The sequence below is a fragment of the Strix aluco genome, chromosome 4, assembly GCF_031877795.1.
Source record: "Strix aluco isolate bStrAlu1 chromosome 4, bStrAlu1.hap1, whole genome shotgun sequence".
Classification (NCBI taxonomy): domain Eukaryota; kingdom Metazoa; phylum Chordata; class Aves; order Strigiformes; family Strigidae; genus Strix; species Strix aluco.
The window spans coordinates 102,136,787-102,152,441 of NC_133934.1; the positions used below are offsets into that span (position 1 = coordinate 102,136,787).

At 34.7% G+C, this 15,655-nt stretch overlaps 1 protein-coding gene across 2 annotated transcripts in view; it reads left to right on the plus strand.

Annotated features, from left to right (window-relative positions):
- AKAP6 (A-kinase anchoring protein 6) overlaps window positions 1-15,655 on the plus strand; it is a 293,798-nt gene that overhangs the window by 139,559 nt on the left and 138,584 nt on the right. For both annotated transcript variants that reach the window (XM_074824596.1, XM_074824595.1), the window contains 2 exons: window positions 5,821-5,917; window positions 7,182-7,348. In XM_074824596.1, coding sequence (XP_074680697.1) covers window positions 5,821-5,917; window positions 7,182-7,348 — 264 coding nt within the window. The remainder of the gene's footprint in view (window positions 1-5,820; window positions 5,918-7,181; window positions 7,349-15,655) is intronic.

Genomic DNA, 15,655 nt, shown 5'->3' on the forward strand with positions numbered 1-15,655 from the left:
CTCAGGATGTTCAGTTAATATTATGTTTAAATGAATGTTTAAATGAAAGAAATTGTCTGGGCAGTCCAACCATCTTACATCTGATCTACATCTACACTGGAACAATACCAGCGTGAGATGATTATGGGATTTCAATAGTGAGGCTCCCAGATCAGTTTATGTCAATTTTAAAGGCATTTTAGATTATAATCTGATATTGTGAATCAACATAGACAGTGATACTGTTATTTAGCCCATTTTTATCTGCCTACAGATGCCAGTGGAAGGAATTACCAGAGAAACCCAAGAAATTATTGGATTTTAAAGCTTTCTCATTGTTGCAGGGGATAGAAGACAACATCTTTCCACTAGCTATTCAATCTTAAAAATATCTTCCAGCTCCCACTGGTTACAGAAGGAAATAATGTGTGGTTCATCTAAGGAAAACGATGGTCATATTGTATTAAGCATTAGAGATTTGCCTAGCAGTTGGTGATAATTGGCCCCTTGGCCATCATTGCTATAGGGAGGGTATGTTCTCAGTCTCAGGGAGAGAAGAAAAAGACCCTTAGTGGGTGCTGCAGCTTCAGAGGAGGTTTCGCCATGTTCTCCGTAAAAAGCAAAGGTAGAATCCCTGCTATTATGGTAAAAATCAGCCTCGACTATGGCGCTGCATAAAGCATTTCCATAGTGCTTGTGTTCTGTTTAACAGGTGGAGTGTCACTCGGCTAGAAATAAAGCTTAAAAGAAAAGATGAATATAAAAATTCTTTATAGTCACCTAGGTTTTATGGAAAACATGAACAAAGGAGACATTGACTGGAACCATTTCACATGTAACATTTAATTCCCAGGAAAACATATCCTAGTGATTTCTAATACTAAGTAGGCTTTATATAGCTGATGAAAAATGTAAGGCTTTCTGAAATGAGATATTTCCCAATTGTTAAAAAGTCAAATAGTTTGATGATATATTTGTAGATGTAATGCATGAAATGCACTATTTCATAGAAGATAGGATCTTTTTCCATTTACAAATTGCATATGAATATCCATTTTATATAATCATTGACCAATTAATTATGTATTTAGTATTATGTCATTAGAATGCTAAATATATGACCATTTCCATGTTATTATAAGGGCATCTTCCATGGTAGTTATATTTTTGATTTACTGATTGTCATTGGCAGGTAGTGTTCAGGAGTATGAAAATACCACTACATTATTACATGGCTTATTAGGTTGTTAACTTGAGTATGTAAATAATATGGAGTGACCACACAGAGACTTTCTCTGTGATCAGAACTCCTCAAAAAAAAATTTTAAAAAAGAAAAAAATTAGCTACCTTTCCATAACCAAAAGTTGAACTCAGCACTTGATATCTTGTTATTTTGTCATAGCAAGGTATTAGGAGGTAACTGGGCCAGGACCTGTACAGTTGCAAAAGTAACTGTATATTAAGAATATAAGAATAAATTTTCAGTAATTGTTATAAGTCATATTTCCTTTAAGACAAAAGAAATATGGTAATTTTTAAAAAATTAAAATCATTTTTTCAACATTTTTTTTCTTGGAGATTACTGGTAGATAGCATATATTTAATACGTAAGTGACACACATTTGTTGCTCCATTTTCTTAGAACTTTACTGTGTGTGGAAACTGTCTCCCTATCCAAAACATAACATTGCTGATAATATTTGTGGGAGTTTGCTTTTCCTTCCAGGATTGTCTCAGTCAAAGCATCCCATTTCTTTTTTACCAGAAACTGTTCCCACCACTCTAAATTTCACAGTTGAATTATATCTGTCACAGTGAATGTTATAATTAATAGTCCTACATTCTTAGCCAAAATATATATTCAACTGTACCTAAATATAAAGTCCACATTTTACTAATATTGTGGTTTTCTCCAAAAATGCAAATGACTATTAGGAAATTTTAAATTAAGTTTTCTATTTCAAATTCTAAAATCATAGGTTTCTTAGATAATTTTAATTGTCTGTACCATTGCTCTAAAAAATAAATGCTGTATAAGCAGAGATATTTTTCTCAAAGCTATTTAAACACATCAAAAATTAACCTCAAGAAAATTAAGTCTCAGGGGTACCCCAGCACACCACACATGCTAATAGTATGACTGACTGAGAAAATTAATTTTATTTTTTTTAATACAGTGTCTTAATCTGGCAATAGGTGTAAACTGCTGTGTCATTTAAACTAATCTGTATTTATGTATACATTGTAGGCTCACATGATACCTAGTGCTTATTTGTGTTTCAGAGGCACAAAATACACTTGAAATGATTAGTTGGACACATCATAACTTAAAAAAATTACTTGCTTATACAAAGTCCGTGTGTCTGAAAACAAAAATATTTGATAGTTGATTGTACTTACTGTAGACATGAATAGGTCAAGACCCTGGGTTTTTTTTACCAAACTATAAGGATTTGCTAAGAACAGAGGGTTGAAAAACAGTGAAAGTTTGTATATCAGATCTCGTTATGTACATACTGTAGGATACCTACTCAACAGAAGTTTCCTAAATCTAAGTATCTACAGCCATAAAATAAATCCTATGGGTAACTTCAAATAATTTTTTTTCAAATAATTTTTCTCACCCCCCAGTTTTACAGACAAATAAGCTGATAGGGGGAGATTATTATATGCTGGAAAAGCACTCTCTTATTTTTAGTGTGTTCAGAGCCCAATATAGATCCAGGAGGTGCTGCTTTTTTCCTCATGCAGGTTCTGCAGTATTGCTGTCTGATGGATCAAGCAGTTTTGTAAAAGTCAGGGGACAGCTTCATTTGCCCCATGCAGTCAACAGCAGATAGCACTCCTGGAGCTTTGTACTTACACTTTTGGAGTCTTTATTCCTGTTTGTTTACAGTTAGTTCTGTAGCTTTAATAAAACTACATGATTCCTGCCTCACTTTTAATTTCTTGCTAAATAAGAACAGCTGATATTTATATATAAGTGCATGGTGACTGGGAAAAGTGCAGAGAACTTTAGAAGGAAATTTTGCTTGTTGCAGCTTGTAAACTACATTATATACACTGTAGTGCTAGGGATGACATTAATGTGTTGTTTAAAAAGCTGCTGTCAGGCCAGTGCACATGCATTTTCCATAATGTATATGTGCTCATGTGTGATATTTAGACTGCTCCATAGCTGCAAATGTGTCTGGAAAAATGGCTTTGATTAATTGACTTCCCTCCTCTTCTCCTTTCTTCTCTCAGATGCAAAGGCTCCATTCATTATCAGGGAAGATCAGAGGAGGAGGGGAGCAGAGTACCTGGGTCACACGCCGTTAGAGTTACAATTTTCCAAATGCCATAAGTAAACAGTAGGGAACAGGAAATATCCAGGATGGGAGAGGATCTCTGTGTTTGAAGGTCCTCCTCCCTTCCAAATATTTGGTCTGATTTTATCTTCAGCTGTGCAAATTTGTATCTCTCCATTGCATATACATGTAATACTTGTCACATCTTCAACTGTTAGCCTTTTCATGTGTCATATTTTCAGCCCTGCAAGTATTAGGAGCCACGAGCACTGATGCATTGATTAAGGGCTATTCTTTCTGCTGTTCCTTGTCCGTGTTTTCCTTTTTCTTAGGAAATTAGCACTCAAAAGAAATGATATATACATATATAACTCTAAAGCCAAAACTCATACTTCATTACATTAACTGACAGTTCCCTTCGCTTCTGTTTGTATTTGTACTCCTATGAATGGTTCCCTCCTTTTGATGCCTCTGTGCTGGGAAGGTTTATTTCTGCTAAATTTCATGTATGTTCACGGTATTTGTGCCATGCATAATTTATCCATAAAATCAGAATTTTACACAAGGAGAATATTTCTAGTCAAAACCCAAAAGTTTGGCCCCATCTTTATTCATCATATTTTGCTTCTTCAGTTTAACATTATTACTGGTTAATAGGTGCACCTGAAAATCAAGCTGTATTGTAGTATCTGGTGCATTACATTAAATGAATCCTTTCTAGGACAGCAAGTCTCTTTTTTTTTCCTAATGAAAAAGAATACCTCATCTTTTCCAATTTTCCTATCAAACACATCCACATCATCTCGAGACAGTGCCACATCCAGCTGCATCTATACTCAACTTCAATTATATGAAATTACACAACCTACTCTCAGGTCCTTTAGGTTCTCTTTTGCTGTGTGAGGCACACGCATAGTGCATTTCCTGTGAAGTGCATGATTACAAACTATTCAGTACAAGCCTGTTTTAAGTAAACAGTAAATTAAATATTGTCAGTGCTTGTTCAGACGTGCTCTTACGAAGGAAAAAGAACTTCTAGATTTGAGTTCATAAAACTCCAGATTTAAGAAAGGGCCAGACATAAACCAAGCATCCTTTTTCCTTTTAAACTTCTCTTGACTGACCCAGTTGTCAACAGCTGGTACAAAACAATATATTCAGATGCCCGTACAAGGAAAATTGGGCTAGACAAAATGCTGAAGGTAGCAAAATTCCTGTTTATTGTTCTTTATTTGAATGGAGAATTCTCAAAAACATTCTGTCACAAACTGTCAGGTACGCTGCTGCCTGAAAGACTGTTAAGAGTCTGTCTGAGCAACGTGCCTCTTTCAACCATGACAAATACAGTAAAAAACCATAATTTTATTACAGTTCTGGCAATATTATTTTCTGCTATGCCAATCAGCCTGACTACAGGAGTTAGGAAAGAAAGGAAATGGTTGCTTCCTCAAGAAACGATGGCTTTTGACTATTTTGTGGTGTCTGCTCCTTCGGTGCTAGCATGCTCACTAGTATTTGGAGAACTATAAGTTTTATAAAAACCAGAAGCTACAAATGTGCACTTGCAAAGTCTCCTTTCATCTCTGTCAGTTAACTCATTCCCAAGAGAAGGCAAAACTCTTTTCTTCCAAGGGGTCAAATATTGTTTTCGTTCATTCCGTAGACATTTCAAAGAGAACAAGAGTTGCATGTGTGTGTTCAGGACTGCACATGATATATGATTAAATACAGCAAGTACCCCTTTCTGTATTGTATTTTGTTTCTCTTTCTTACGCACAAGTATGAGTGAGAAGCTCTGTCAAAGAATTCACAAGTTTATCCAAGTTATCAGTGGTGTGTGAAATGGCATAACATATAGTAGATCATGTTTCCAGTTCCTCTCTCTATCACTAGATTTTAATGCAATTTGTAAAAATAAAAAAAAAATAAACAAAATATTTTAATCACTGTTAAAGCAGAGATTCTTTGTAAACTAGTAAAAATATTAGTGAAAAAAAGCATGAAAAATACTTGCTTTGCAAATTAAGAATGCAGAGATCTAAAGCAGTCTGATTTGTTCTTTGAAAACGGATATGAGAGTTAACTCAGAAACACAATATTAATAGATTTGTATGAGTGCACATAAGGCCAATATATTCAATGCTGTAATTTTTTTATGGTTTCATAAATAGTGCTATCACCAACATTTCAAAGAAATCTGAAAAAAACAGAGCTCATATGTGGTGGCATAAATTTAGTGTATTTTATAGAACACTGTTACTCCAGATATAGCCTACGGGTTGTGACTTTTCATAAAACCTAATGAATTTCTAGATTTGTCAGCTGTTTCAACACAGATGCACTTTGCTGATCTAATGGAAACATTTTGAGCCCAGATCCAAAATATCAATAGCTTTTAGTATCGCAAATTAGTTTGGCTATTGGGTAAATGGGGATGTGGTTCTTGATAAAAAGCAGCAAGTAATTTTGTACGTGTGTTTTATGATAACTGCCTCTCCAGTGTCTGATACTGAGTTTTTTCTCTCTTTTTCTTTCTTTTCTTTTTTGCAGAGTTTTAAGTTGAATGTAGATAGTCACTGTGCTTTAAAAGAAGCAGTGGTAGAAGAAGGACGTCAACTTCTTGAGCTTATTGTATCTCACAAATCAGGTAAATCCTTCTGAAATATTGCGAGTCTTTATGTCTCCAGACTATTAAAGAATGAAGAAGCATTGCTGTAAATTACTGCATATATTCACTTCCTTATGTATTATTAATATTTACATTATCAGATTGACCTTCAAGATTTATAAATGTTTCATATACTGCATACAATGCAGTGATACTTATAAAATGAAATACTGCCTGCAAATAGTCTGTTCATTTTATTTTGGTCTTGCTGCTCAGCTGAGTTTCAATTGAAATCACATCACTGAAAACTTCACACTGACACATTCTTTGATGTAGGTGCTATGGAAATAACATTAAGATAATGAATTAGGATTTCAAATATATATATATTTTTACATACTCTGCATGGGTAATTGCATTGGTAAAGCTTTATTTTGCCACTTAAATGAATTCTTACATCAAATCTAGTATATTTATGAGGAATAGATTAAAATTAAAAATACCTTTTTCCTTTGGTTAGGCTTGCCTCTTTCTGCAGAGGCCTTAAATCAAGAGGAGAGGGACAGATATACTGATTTTCCTTTCTCTATCCCCACCACCCCCTATATTTTTAGATGTTTGCGTGACTTGTATGATAATAGGATTTTAATCAGGGTATACTGCCACAGAATGCCATCTTAATTTTGGCCTACTTAACATGCTTTTCATCCAGGTTGAAGTTATCCTTTGGTCTACTGTTTTCTGATCATGTTATACATTGTGCCTCTCTTGTTTCACAGCATCAGTCAGGTCTGTGTAATGTGAAAGCTATACAAAATCAGTGACTTCTATGTGTAGTTCCAAAAAAGTATAGAAGCCATAGCAGAGAAAGGTAGTGCATGTTACCATGTACTTAGAAAATAGTAATGTGTAAACTACAGAAAATATATACAGGAGTTGGAGGTAAGAAAAATGTATCTGGAAGATTATGAAATGTTTCAAGATAAAGACTAGATATTAGAGGGTGAGAGTATCATAGCATTCCCTACTGCATAGAAATCAGTTTATGTGGGTTTTTCTTCTTGAAATTGTCAGCTGAAACAAAGTCAAAATTTAACGTGTTGGCTAAAAGAAATGTTTTAACTCTATAACATTGTTTTGCAGTATGAACAATAGTAATGCTTGGATTTATTGCTGAGAAAATACATTTAAATTATTTTTTCATTTATTCTTTTAAATATCCTACTAATTCTTTGAATAAAGAATAATATTTAAAGATGCAGTTGAGTTTACAGCTTTTACTTTTTTCCCCTTCATTTTGGAGAAGGACTGAAGGACATGCTGCAGATGATTGCAAGTCAATGGAAGGAACTACAGAGGCAAATCAAACGGCAACACAGCTGGATTCTTAGGGCTCTGGATATCATCAAAGCAGAGATACTGGCTACTGATGTGTCTGCAGAGAATGAGGAAGGGACTGGGAGCCCTAAGGTAAGTGGCTTGAAGTTTGCCTTATTTCCTCTTATTTCCGTCTTCTTTTGAACTAGGCACCACTGAAGTTTTCTTTCCACCCTAAGGCTTTTCATTTCTACTGGGTAAACTTTTTTTTTTTTATAAACAAAATGAAGTGACTTACTCTGAAACAATAAAAAAATCTTAGAACTTTCAAGTTTTCCAGGAAGACCTGTCTCATTGTGTGTGGAGGGGCATGGGGGGAAACATAAAACATTTAGTAAACAAAACATAAAGCATCTTTAACATGAATAATCAGAATGGTTTTAAATTGTTTTGTTGCAACTATAAATCACTATAATCAGTGCAATCACTCAGCTCTGACATCCATTAGCCGCTTGGTTACAGCAAATTAACAAAGAAGAGAGAAAGTGATTCATTATCTCATTCCTGTTAATGACTATCAGATGCATTGCTTAATTAGGGGATGGCCATTGTAGTGGGAAGAAGGTCATATGCCTTTTCACAAATCTTTTTGCTCTGAGTTTAAGTCCTCCATAATAGTGCATGTGTTGAATACAGTAAGTACTTTAAGAGTAAAGTATTGATACCTATCATAATTTTGTAGACATTAATTATTAAAGAGGGCTATAGTACTTACCAGTTGCTAAACTTAATATTTGTAAGAGCATTTTAAATACAAAACATGCTTATTCAAATTGGTGCAAGCAGTTTAGGGACACCATGCAGAATAGAAACTTCTGGCATAGGGTCTGTGACCCTTCATTACCATCAGTAGTAAGCAAAGGTGATTGAGGGAGAGTGTGTTGAAGAGTTGATTTTTGCAGTGCGTTTTAAGCAAAGAATATGTAGCAGAGCAAGCCAATAACTTAACATCTTGGCATGCAGCAGACTAAAACATATAGAAAAATTCAAGATTCCTGTTTCTAGAAATAACAGAGATGGTTGTGCTGAGTATATTTTCAGATTCTGATGCCAGACAGTTCTTTGCATTGATATTCAGTGCTTCCTAGAGAGTAGTTTGTAGAGTGACTCTTGGCTAGGATTACATGAAATGTTCTGGTGTTTTCCTACCATAATTCTACATAGCAAGAATGATCTTAGAGATGGTGGCCGAAGAGCCAAGGATAACAGTGAAGCAAAAATACAGGAAAAGACCTATATGCAGGAGACACATTTTGAACTGATATCCCTTGTCACTTGCACGGTGGAAAATAGCTCTTAATTTAGGAAGTAGGTTCCACATAGGTGCCACATAGCTCTTAATTTAGGAAGTAGGTGGTGGAGCAACACTTGGTTTCATAGTTAGGTTTGTTAAAGTAAACAGACCATCTCAAAGTTAAGTTTCTACCTCAACAATAATAAGACCCTATTATCTCTGAACAGCTTGATTCATCCATGGCCAAAAGTCTAACTACTTAATCAAAATTATCACATAAAAAGTGTTCTAAAATCCAGCTTGATTTTGCTCTGAAAATTATGGAATACCTAGCTTGGAATAATTGTATTCAAATATTTGCTTGAAAAGGGAGAAATGGAGGCATGGTTTATGTTGCAGTAAATTTTTTGTATAGATAGGTAGTAGCTCCTTGCTCTGTGCTTTTTATCATATAGCTAGGAACCTGAAGCAATGCTTTTTCTGTGTCTACAAGTTAAATAAAAACACAAGTAGACAAAATGTGACCAAACAAAAAGTATTTTCAGGTTATTTCATTCATTAAATCACATCCCTATATGATTCTTTAAGTATGGGCAATAGTGCAGTCAAATACCATCTACTTCTTCATGCTGAAAGATTAACTAAAATTAAAATACAGTTGGTAATATAACTAGATTTCAGTCTGCATTTATTTCAAAAGCCAAAAGGAACCTGAGAAGTATAATAGGAAATCTAAAGATTATATCTAGAGGGTATTTTTCTTTTTGCTTTGTTTGAGAAACTACAGGAACAGTGTTGGTGTTAGAAATCTGTAAAGAAATAGGAAAAGGAGGAATTTCAAAGACCCTAGGAAACTTTTCCCTTAGGACTTTTTAAACATGTTTTCATAGTGCTGTGGCATCTTTTGTGCAAGCAATGGAGAGTGGATGGGAGAGAGGGACATTCTGCAAGAATTCAGATTTTGTTTATGAAATTTTTAGTTTTATTGCATATAAGTTTCATAGTGGTTTAGTGATTGCTATAGAAGACTTAAGGGATTTTAAATATTTCTGATGCCTAAGCTCTTCTAATATATTGCATTCTCTGTACAATCTTAGAAAAACAATGAGATCTCTTTACATAAGCATTTACTAAAACTATTATTCTGTCATTTCTATAAATAAACAAATGATGACAGTATTCAGCTTAAATTGGAGGATATAAGGTTTTGCCTTCTTACCCTATTGAGAAGTACCTTTAAAAATAAATCTCAGAATTGCCACAGTACGTTCCAACAAGTACTGATCCAACATTATGAGTAGTAAATATGACGTATGATACATCTGACTTTCCTTCAGATTCTTAAGACAGTTAGCTAACAGTAGGGGTTTTCTCCTGATGGAAATAGTAAGTAATATTCTAAAATACCTGGAAAATAGGAGGAATGTTTGCATATATGTGTGTATCTTGTGTTTTTTCACCTTCTGGAGATGTCTGAGACCACTTGTTTAGTAACTGATCTCTTTATAATTGGGCCACTTCTTCTCCATCAGGGAAGGCCTACTGGAACAGTATTGCTTTCAACAAACAGTAAAGAGTGGTATTGAAAAATAACACAATGTACGTTCTTATCTAGTGGCTGTGAGTGTTACTGCCTGAGTATTACCCTGGTCTATTTAACTCGCAGTGTGGTGGAAAAGTTCGTTGCTTTCTGAAGAGCTTGTAAGTTAATTGTGTAACTAATGTCCTTGAAAAGGGTACAAATCTTAATAATATTTGCCCATAGTAGGCATTCTCCTTCATTCAAAATTGTATGGAATAGTATTCTTACGGTAAGTTCTACTTCCAGTGTGCATTTGGACAGTTAGTTCATGAATATAATTTTTGGATCTGGATATTTTTATTCTGCAAGTAAATGTTTGAATTAAGTTTTGGGGTTTTTTGTGTAACAGTTTAGAGCATAACATCAGAACCTAAAGTCTCATAGGTTAAAAGAATAATGGTGTACTCTAGAAATATATAAATGTATATATTTTGTAAATATATATATATTCTGGACATGTTCCTTTCCAGAATAATTGCTGTATTACTGAAAAGCTTTTCTACGTTTCCATTCCAGCTTCAGAGAAATAAGCATGAAACTGAAACTGGTTAAGGCGTTGGGCATAATGCTTAGAACACTGAAATCTGACTTAATTGTCTCAGGTAAAAAGCACTTGAGAAGATTGTCTTAACTCTGTAATGGACTTGTCTGTCAGTGAGCTAATGATAGAAGCAGTAAGGATTTAAAGAATATTAGAAGAGGAGGTAAAAATATGTTTAATAAAGTAAACCTAAAATCACAGAAATAGTAGATGGCTCAGAATAACAGAGTTTGAAATGGTAAAACAAACCTTCATATAAAGGGAAAAAGAAAACCAGTGTAATTTCCTCTTGATATGTAATTAAGCATCCCACACTTTCAGGATCATATCCCACTCAGTTGCACATAATTTCACAGTTTTTACAGCCATTCTAAACAAACAGTCTTCAGTACACAGAAAAGTGATTTTCATGAAGAAAATGAAAACCTGGGGAAGTTGTTTAATATCTACCAAGTTTGGGATTCTGGGAACACTCCTTGACTGACAGTTTTGTAGTAACACTGGTCTCAGACCTGGTGGGTGGACAAAACACTGCAGTCCAGAACAATTATATTCTGCTCAGAGTTTTAGTATGAGGATGAATTTGTGAAATGGACAAGACAGAGCAAAGGTTAGAGATTGGTAACAATCCGTCCTTTATTACTTCAGACTTGTAACTTGTCCTGGCCATCCAATCATGCTGCTATTACTACAACATTTAGATTAATGCTTTGTTACAAAAGGAATGTACAAATGAAGTATTTTGGTATCTTTGTGATCAGTTCAGAGAAATATCACGTTTGTGAGTAGATAATTTGCTTTTTCTCAGTGTCTTTTATCAGCTCTAGATTTCTAAACTGCAAACATCAGTATGATGTATTTACTGTAATATTAAAGCCAACACACTGGTACTTTTCCTGATGTCTTCCATTATTTAAAAACAGGGAAAGTCTATTATTGTGACAGTCTTAAATATTGTCAACAGATAACAAAGAGCATGATTTCAGAATCTAGTGTTTTTACTTATATAACCTGGGTTTCTAGTGTCCAATATATGCATTTGGAGTATTTGGTGTATTATTGTAGTTGTCAGTGCTTTGAAGTTGTCAAATGACATGTGTAACTGGCCTTCATTCTCTTCTCCTTGAGTTAGTTGCTTCTAGGGAAAGGGCAGGAATAGCATGTGCTAGAGGGATCATTTTACTTGGATTCCTGGAGTTAAGTCACAGGGGACTTTTAAAACTTCACACCTTAAACTGAATTTATTTATTTAATTTACAGTCTCTCTTTCTCTGTCTTCCACATGTACCAACTCAGGATCAGACGCATGCATTCAATCCTGTGTCTCATGTTCTTAATATTGTGGAATAAAATGTCAAGTTAATAGCCATCACTTTGTCAGTAACAATTTGAAAGATAGTGAAATGGAAATCAGGCTTCCATCTCTGACATTGTACAGACATATGGAAAGGGAATTTCATCTGGTGATACACATGCCATCCTGGTCTACGGTTATCTCATGGCCTAATCAAGTCTTTTCTTGGAAAAGAAATATGCAAGGAAAGTTGGTGTTTGTGCTTTAGCAGAAGTAATTTTTTTTCTCTAATGTGTCCATAATGAGCTACATTGCCATCTAGACATGAGAGAGTTTTATGCCGTGAATGCAACACCTTATAGATCAGACATTAAACTGAAGTTCCAACCACCTTTATCCAGGCTTACTTCCAGTATCAGTAATGACCATCTGCCACTTTAATTCTTTGCAGTTTCAGCTGAATATATTAGTCTCTTCTGTTCAGGACAACTGGATAGTCTTGGGTGCAGTTAGTTACTCCTTTTCACTGGTGAATAAAATACCTTATAATACCTTACAGAGTATTTCTGTGCCGAAAAGTATTGCGCTACATTCACTACTTCAAAAGATAGTAATAGGAGAAGTGATTTCCTGTAATTAGAACAGAAGGTTCTGCTATGTTGCCATCGAGGCATAGTCTTAAACTGCTGAATGTTTAAACTGCTGTCTGTACGTAAATACTAGTATTGTGCCTAACAGCTGAACAGTTTAAAATCATTCATGTGACATTTCAATTCTGAATCTTTTGGAACTTTGGAAGTCTAGACTAAAGATACTGTGATCTCACTCTTAAGTACAAATGATGCTGTTAATTGTGCCCTACAGAAATGTAGAATGCATCTACAGTTATTATTTTGCTTGGCTTTAGGTATTTTAGTATGTGATCTGTCAGCTTCTATGGTAAGGATTTGAACCATGGATGAATTGGTTAAATGGATTAAAAGGGTAGTAGTATTTACAAAATCCTATAAATCAATAGACAAAATTCTGGTTTTGTGAGGAATAAGTCTGTCTTTTAGTGTTTTTACTGGAGCATATGATTCACAACTGAGGTTTTTTTGTGTTAGTTATCCAAGTATAGAATTGAAAACATCCGTTAAGAATTTCCAAGCTAATTAAAACAAGCTATGTTGATGTAACAATGAAAAGAACCTAAGAAAGAAGCAAGAAGAATGAATATTTGTGTCTTTTACTGCAGCTAGACACTTCAAGTTCTTCACTTTGCTAGTTTCTAATACCTTGCTTTATAAGTTATGTATTTCTAATCTTACAGACATCGCCTAGAATGTGCACAGACCTAGCCATCACTGTAACACAAAGTATCTTCAGGAAGGCTTTGAGAGGTGAAACCAGAAATTTACACACCATTTTACAGTGGATGAATAAAAGGAAACAGAAAGGTGTTTCAGAATAAGTGTAGTAGCAGAAGCAAGCATTGGTAAAAGGACAGCCTGAATATGGAAAATTGAATGGGACTGACTTACAGTGAGTCTTAACTGTACAAACAAGAAATATAGATAAATAGGATCTACTGAAGGGTATCAAAGACGTGATCATGACAACTGGGCAGAAAAACTTTGTTGAAAGTACTGAGAATTAGTTGGAAAATTTTACATGAGAATTTTAGTATAGATAGAAAGAAAACACAGAATTTTAGTACCTTTCTGGTACAGGGTTTTTTAGTGACAAAACCTTTGCCTTGCCAAAAAAGTGCCTCTCTTTATCACACTTTGAAGCAAAATTTTCTTCAGATAGGCAGAAGCTTTCAAAAACCTATGCATAACCAAAGCAGCCATGTTATCTTCTTAAATTTCTAAGTGAATGTGACCTTAAATTGATACATTGCATACAGAATAATATTCACAGAATACCTCCTCTTCATCATAAAACTGCTAAGATTCTTCTGCCTAGAGTAAAGGAATTATGTATTTGAACAAGTTCTTGCTTAGTTAAAATGCCTTACCTGAGCAAGCAATTTTGGGGTGAAAGATTGTAAGTTTCCAAGCTCATAAAATCTGAATTTTAGGGTCATTAGACCAAGGCCTTTTTCACAAACACAGACACAAGCAAACTAAACCTTAAAACCTTCCTTTGGTCACCTCTTTTACAAGGGCTTTCTCCCACACACACACTGAGAGAGGGAGGTGTCAGAGCTATTGTTCCTTTTCTGAAGGAAGAATATTACATTCCAGCTGGACACTCATAAGGGTTTACACAACTGAGATCTTCCAGGAAATGCTGTAAATCAAGTCATGTCCTTGGTAGCCTCATCTTGTTGTGCCTCTGTGAGCGTGCTGTGGACCATGCTGGTGATGGGCTGCTTCACAGGGAAAGAGGCTGGGCAGTTCCTCCCCACTGCCTGGAAATCCACAGCCAGCCTTACTGAGGCCACCTGGGATGAATCTAACCATTGTTATGGGGGTAATATGTTGTGATAATAAGTAGTACATTTTTAAATGGCTAAGGTGCAGGATTATGCAGATGTGCTTGTAAATGGATTGGTAACACTTTACCATTGCTTTTGGAAGTCATTTTCAGCTGATAGAAGAATTTAAATGTTACATATCTGGAAGAGCTGTATTTTGAAAATGTTTCTTTTGTTTAAATAGTTGTAGATTTTTTTTCTGACTGACTGAAAGCAAAAACATCAGAGGTGCCCAAAAAAAAGATTTAGGGCTGTTGAATGTACATTCAGCTTCCCACATGGTAGATTCACTGCTGTTTACTGGAAGCTGTTTCTCCTGAGTTGTTAATTGTGTGCCTTTTAGTGGGAAGGAGGAACAACTTTGTGTTTAATTCAGAGCCTCCCTTCATGGAGAAAGGAATGAAGCTAAGCAGCCAGTGTTTGGACTGCAGTAAGAGAAGACAAATGAACATGAGCTCCATCCTAAACCTGTTCTTTCATGTTACATGAAAGCCCTGATGAAACTTCTCTGTATCACAAGTTAACTAAATATTTTGCTAGTTTTTCATTAAATTGTGTCCCTGAAGTCTTAGTTAAACAAACCTGGGTCCCATTTTAGCTCACAGAGATTGTTTTCTCATATATCCATCAGCCTCCTTGCATATCTGCTGCAAATTCTGTATGACAGTATTGTTTACATGGTATCTAAAATAATTTTAATAATCTTTAACAAGCCAAATTTCTAAAATGGTAGCAGAGCTCCTCATTTTTTTTCATTGAATCTAAAAGTAACCTTATCTCTGGTTTATTAAGCTCACTACCAAGTATAATATGTAGAGCACCACACATTAAAAAAGTCCTATTTTTGCAGCTAAACTGCATCTACTATTAAGGACAATATTCAGTTGTGTTATAAAACATAGGTACATTTTCAAACCAACATATTCTAATATTTACTGCAAAAATATCAAAAGTCGTATTCTAATCACAGATGTGAACAAGGACACCAAGGTATCTTGTGTTATTTATAGTATGCTTCTATAATTTTTACACCTTGGTGATTCTAGATACTGTATATTGATTACTTTTGGCAACTGTAGGCTCTTTAACAGGCATCACTGTTAATGGAAACAGTTATGCTTAAACAGCGAAGAAATTTTGATTTTTGACTTAAAGAATAAGTAAGGCTACTTTCTATTAAAACATAGATCAAGTTCAGTTTGAAAGATGTTTTAAATCTAAATCACTCCACTGAGAACAAGTGCGGACTGAGAACTTGATGAGAAGAGATATTTAAACTGACATA